The sequence below is a fragment of the Protomyctophum parallelum genome (genome assembly GCF_964188405.1).
Source record: "Protomyctophum parallelum genome assembly, chromosome: 2".
Classification (NCBI taxonomy): domain Eukaryota; kingdom Metazoa; phylum Chordata; class Actinopteri; order Myctophiformes; family Myctophidae; genus Protomyctophum; species Protomyctophum parallelum.
The window spans coordinates 29,881,122-29,887,138 of record NC_139699.1 but is presented as its reverse complement, the minus strand read 5'-3'; the positions used below and the strand labels follow the sequence as shown (position 1 = coordinate 29,887,138).

The 6,017-nt window shown below is 39.2% G+C and overlaps 1 protein-coding gene across 1 annotated transcript; it reads right to left on the bottom strand.

Annotated features, from left to right (window-relative positions):
• Positions 1-153: 153 nt before the first annotated feature.
• On the bottom strand, positions 154-3,939 carry LOC310853756 (transmembrane 6 superfamily member 1-like). The gene is made up of 10 exons (XM_083758180.1): positions 3,804-3,939; positions 3,615-3,715; positions 3,321-3,422; positions 3,134-3,233; positions 2,783-2,865; positions 2,453-2,574; positions 2,201-2,305; positions 1,996-2,088; positions 1,741-1,860; positions 154-418 (listed from the first exon to the last, which is right to left on the bottom strand). Exons 1-10 carry the CDS (start codon positions 3,893-3,895, stop codon positions 227-229), a joined length of 1,110 nt encoding a protein of 369 aa, XP_083614306.1. The 5' UTR covers positions 3,896-3,939; the 3' UTR covers positions 154-226.
• Between the last annotated feature and the right edge of the window lie 2,078 nt (positions 3,940-6,017).

The window sequence follows — 6,017 nt, the reverse complement described above, 5'->3', positions numbered from 1 at the left end:
GTTACATGGTTAATAAGACTAATCCATTTTGTTGAACAATTTATTTGAATTATTCATGCCAATTCGTTGATATGAGAAAAAACATAATGTTTTGTAATCTATTTCTCAATTATTACATTAACCTACATGAGCAAAATGAAATCCGCTATTGGCTCTAAATAACTATATAATTAATATACAAATATGTTCGTTTAATTGCCCAGTTCTAATTTATTCATACTTTCATTCAGTCCTTTTTGTCAGGGGAGGTGGGCCTTAGGAAGAAGGCTGGTCTGGTGACACAGCGGTAGCACAGAGCCTGAGGAACCAGAGCATACAGGAGGTTGAGCAGCAGGAACACTGTCTGGCTGTCAGCAGGCACTCTGTAGGAGAACGGTGTTCGAGTATGCATCGATGCTCCCATATGACAGAACTGAGCCTATGAAGTGAGAGTAGGAGAGGAAAGAACGAGATATGGGGGAGAAAGAGACAAATGACAGTAATGACACCTTCCCAGTTTTTGACCACTTGAACCCCAGCATCCATATTATGGGGGGAACATTAGCCAAAAATAGCCGATCTTAATGCTCGCAAGGTATTTTTGTATTTTAGGCAAAGATATTTGCTAAAAAAGTAGCCTGGGATCAATACCATTTTCGGGTTTCTGATCTGGTCAGGAGTGGAAATAACAGCTAATTCTGATTTAGTCTGAATGACACCATTTAGTTTAGTGATGTCATATTTAGTCATCTGAAATAGTTAAGTGTTAGTCTAGTCGACTAAATATCTTTTAGTCTTTTGAAAAGACTAACGCTGCCAAGCCGGAACCAAGCATCACCTAAAATAATTCCCCGCGATCAAGGGCATCATCATTTTAGGGCCTACGTGTAGTTTAGCTCATAGGAATCATTTGTTTGCTATATCTATCTTTTATTTCCGTAGCGAGGGGTGGCCTAGACCGGATCACACTGGCCAGTTTGGAACTAATACCAGGCTTTCCTCCGCTGTGGAATAGCTGGTGATGCGAGGCTAAGAGCAAGTACAGAGCCAACTCAGCTCCAGTTTACCAAGTCTAGAGGGTTTAATCGGTTTAACTGGGCGTACTATAACAGATCTTTATAAATTATTATATTCACTTAAAAGTTACAAGTCAACATGTCACTTGGTTGTTCCTATTGTGAAGAATGTATGTTTGTTAATGGTATCCAACAATTTGTATTTGTATCTGACTGCCTCCTCCAATAGATCAAGTACCAGCTTCTCTATTTATAGTTTGGCTAAACAGCGGACGTCACGTGAGTACCACGTTCCTACTTGTCTTACGTTAGCAACTGCTTTTGTTCCTGATGTCTGACACACCAACCTGTATTGTTGCAATCTGATTGGTTCCCTCTTTGTTCAGAGCATATTTTTTTGGGCTTGGATGTCAACAACCCAACCCTGTTGCTGTGTATGTGTTAAGACCCCCAGTTATTTTGTCCTAGCTATACTGCAATTAATTACAAAGGAACAGCTGCTGTTTTGAAAAGTATAAAAAAGTAGAAAGGGGTTTCTGCACAACAGTATAAGCCATCCATATATATATATATATATATATATATATATATTTTTTTTTTTTAAGGAATATTTTCTAAAGTAAAATTATACTATACTATTGACTTCCTGTATAAGAAGTAAGTGCTGTGAGAACCTGAACCAGTGACTGGTTTGTATCTTCAATCTTCAATACATACAGTATAAGTTCCCATTGATGGCACTTACGTGGGCCAGTGCCCCAGAATGTACCAGGGTGAGGTCTGGCATCCACACACATCCTGGGACCAACAGTCCATATAGAGTGATGATATAGTATGGCCCAGAGTACAGCATGTTCACCAGCATCTGACAAATATAAACACTGTTGCTTGATCTGTTTTAGATCTGCACATTAATCCATAGCTACAAAGAAATGTAAAACATTATCATAATGAATATTACAATGTTCTGCAAATAAGGAAACCCCCACTTATTTTATACCTGTATTCTGGGATACGCTGAAGGGTCCTTCAAGTACGGCTCATATTGTAGTATGTACTGTTGACACCATTCACTGGGACAGTCCAGCACAACCTAAAACACACTAATGAGATGTATGGTTCTCTACGTAAAGTGATTATTCTATTTCAGTATGTTAAGTCAGTATGCTAGTTGCTAGCTTGGTGAACAATGTGGTTAAACTCACCAGGCCTCTGAAGATGCAGAAAGCAAGAGCAGGTATGAGGTAGATGATAAATAGGACATCCAGAGGCCTTTGTGCTAAGCTTTTTTTCTGGGCCTCCTGGATGTCCTGAATGAGCAACATCAGCATGTTGTTAATCAAACCATGATGTCTCATCATAGGCTGAAAATACCTAACATCCTGCAATATGAAACCGTTTAGCTATATGTAATTCAATCAATACAGGTTGGTTGGCTTGCAGCCAGTGGTTCCTACCAGAAACGGAACATCCCACGCAGAAGGCTGGCTAAAGATGCGGAAGCAGGCCCAGACAGACACCAACACATATAGCGCATGGAGATGGAAGAGAGGACTATAAAGACGAATTCCATACTTCCCTGTGAAGAGCAGATCATGACAGTGTGTTGTGTTCAATTGTAAATAATTGTGCATATGACTGTTTTAAGTCACTCGACTCAAACTTTTACAAAAAGGTCTGCAGTACTGACTTGTTTGGGGCTTCATTATTGCTGGTGGAAACATAATGGGGTTGAGGGTGTAACAGACTGCTGCTGCACTGCATTATTTTTAGTGTGTACTACTCACCCACAGCATTTCCAAGAATGTAGACTATAACATGCATGAGAAAGGATCCCACCCAGTAGAGTCCGATGGCTCTGTAGCTATCTCTGTAAAATCATAACACACCTATTGTTGTTGAGTGTTTACAGTAACTCCTATATTATTATAGGCTATTATATTTTTGCATGACACTGCTGTTCGGCAAAGTAGAAATCAGACAAATAGGTTTAGTGAACTATTTTCATGTTGATTCATGAATACACTAAATAAATATCCCAAAACCCACTTCTTGGTTATGCAATTAATGTAAAAAGTCATCAATATAATAATCGCTATTAACGATAATTGATAGTTTCAGGCCTATACTTAACCTACCCCCAAGTAATTGCAGCAACCATGAGAAGATATACAAGATAGTGTACACAACCATCCCAGTAGGACATCATGTGTCCATGAGCTGTCTTTATATGAGGTTCTGCCTGAAAAACAGACAACATAAGTTCACTTTGTGGACATTAATATGTTCACAAACATATTTCTTTACTGAGGTAAAGGTCAATACTTGCCTCCTTGAGATAAAAGGTCATGAAGTCATCAATGATGTTGTCCTGTTCAAGCCCAATGATCAAATTCACCACACTCATAAATGCATTGACTGCATACACTGGAGGAGGTACACACATGACATGTTTACTATATATAGGCTATGTGAACTGGATGAAAAGTAGGCCTAAACTAAGCTATGAAATATGAAGTCTATATTAGCCTACATAAAATAAACAGCAATAGGCCTCATCAAAATATTAAAATTTTGCATAAAGAGAGCTCTTTATTACAGTTTGAACTGTAGGCATACCATAGAAGAGTGGATCTTCAGGGACCTTCTTGATCAAAAAACAGGCTGAAATTGCTAGGGTAAGAACTGTTGTACACCCAGCAAAGAAACCTGCTTCGGTGCTATAAGGACAAAACACAATGTTAATAATTCTAAAGTGATCAAATCCATTGTTCTTAAATTCTCATGCCCTGACGTCGCGCACTTTACCTGTTGCTGTACATGAGGGAATTGAATACATAGGAGATGGGAATGGGCATCAAGGACAGAACAAACACCCCTGTTCCAGCACGCACGTTCATCGCAGACGCTATACGAGCGAGCTTTTCTGCGGATTGGGAATCTGAAGACGTGAGACTTGCCACTATGCACAATGACACAATCCAATGAATACATAGGCTAATCACGCACGTCGAACGCACAACAACTCTCACAACCCGGACCAGAGCTAGTGCAATGCACTCTGACGGCCGGGCTACACCGGGCGATGTTGTGCGCGCAGTGCGCTTACGTCAAACGCACACATGCCCGGTGTAGCTTGGCCCGTGAACTGTTTATTACGCACGCCTGCGCTGCGTGCATGCGTAATAAACAGAACCATGTTGTTTTGGCTTATGCACAGTTGCCATGCAGGCAAACGCATGACGCGTTTCCTTGTCAATTATCATTACAAAATGACATAGGCCTACCATAAAGAATACATATAGGTATTATTAATTATACCTTACACAATGTTGACAGTCACACAGTAGCCTAATTAGCCTACGTAATAGTCCATATAGGCTAGGGCTAGGCTATACTGCTTATTGCAGTAGGGAGAATATAATTGATTGATTGATTGAAATATTTATTAACAGTTTGTAGAATTTACAGTACATTTTAAGCACAAACTCAATACAAAGACTGTCAACTGTGAGTGGACGACCCAATTAAGCATTACACTTGTTTACAACAGGGTCCACATTGTTCAATTCATCAAAACATTTAAAGACATACAAACATTTAGAGACAATGGTTTAATACTCCACATTATGGAGTATGAAAATGCATATCTTGAGGAGGTGGACCACTACAGTGATCACACAACACGGTGCTGCTGATGATCCAGATTCCAGACCTCCCCCGCAGTGTCAACTCCAATTTTGGAAGTGCTTTGGGCTGGCTTTGGCCAGCGTTTACGATGAACTGTCGCCCACAGGCGACATCTAGCGGGAAAAGGTTGTAAATGGACAAGGCGCACAGAACCATAGAACTGTGTGTAGCTGCATCAGCATCAAATGAGCAAGCAAATATCTATACAGTTCTGCCGGAAATGGACTGGTTCTGCTTTGAAAATTGATTTACTTATTATTTATTGTATTATCATTTGTATTAGCAGTAGCCAAGAGTATACTAGCATACTGTTAATACAAAAACAAGCTAAGAAGGCTGTAAATAAAGGCTATTTGTATATCTGTGCAGTGTGCACTATAAAGTTATTCACTTAAGTTGGGACTTAAGGGTCATCGTCTTACTTTGAAGGCCACTACCGGAAGTCCGATGTTTTATTGTGGGCTCGCCTCAGCGAGCACATAATTGTTACTGCCAGTTTATTTGTGGGCTCGCCACAGCGAGCACACAATAGTTATTGCCAGTCTATATTTATTCCGCTTCTTCTTTATTCCAATTTCCGCTCTTTTTTTTGTCACGTAACTACTTCCGCATACTTTATACTAGAAATTTAGTTCAAACTTCAAACTGTTCAGCTCTTTGCAGATATTTATGCTTGTTTTTTTTTTTTTACAAAGTTTTATACTTTTTAACTTTTTTTTACATTCTTTATAGTGAGAGTCGATGGAAGAAAGGTCCCATTTTTCACAGTTAACGTTTTTGAGCTCTTATTACTCCGTCATACTTTCACTTTGAAACTTCATTCAAACTTTATAATGTTCATCTATCTTCGAACTTTCATTGGTGAAAAAGTTGTTTTGAAAAAGTTTATACTTTTTAAAATATTTAACTTTATTTATAGTTTTTTCCTCCCATTGACAATGTATGGGATTTATCTCTAAATCAACCTCACTTTTGCAGCCTCATTACTCTGGCATACTTTGTCGTAGAAACGTGATTTAAACTTTAGAAAGCTCACACGACTCTGGACCTTTTCGTGGTTCAAACCGTATTCGAATACGTTAAACGGTTTTTCCGAAATCGCAGTTCAATCGCAGGCCGTTTCGCCTAATTAGTGCCAACTTAGAGTGCGGGGCTTCTTTCACTAGAGTGTGGAAAGTGAAAATCTTTCCTTGAAAATGTACCAAACAAATTCGTTCGTACCAACACCACAATCGCACATGGTGTACCTCAATATCTCAGGCCACTCACAGCGAAAAAAATATTTGCATTCGACTTTTACTTTTTGCGATAGAGCAATTTGTTCGGGCATAG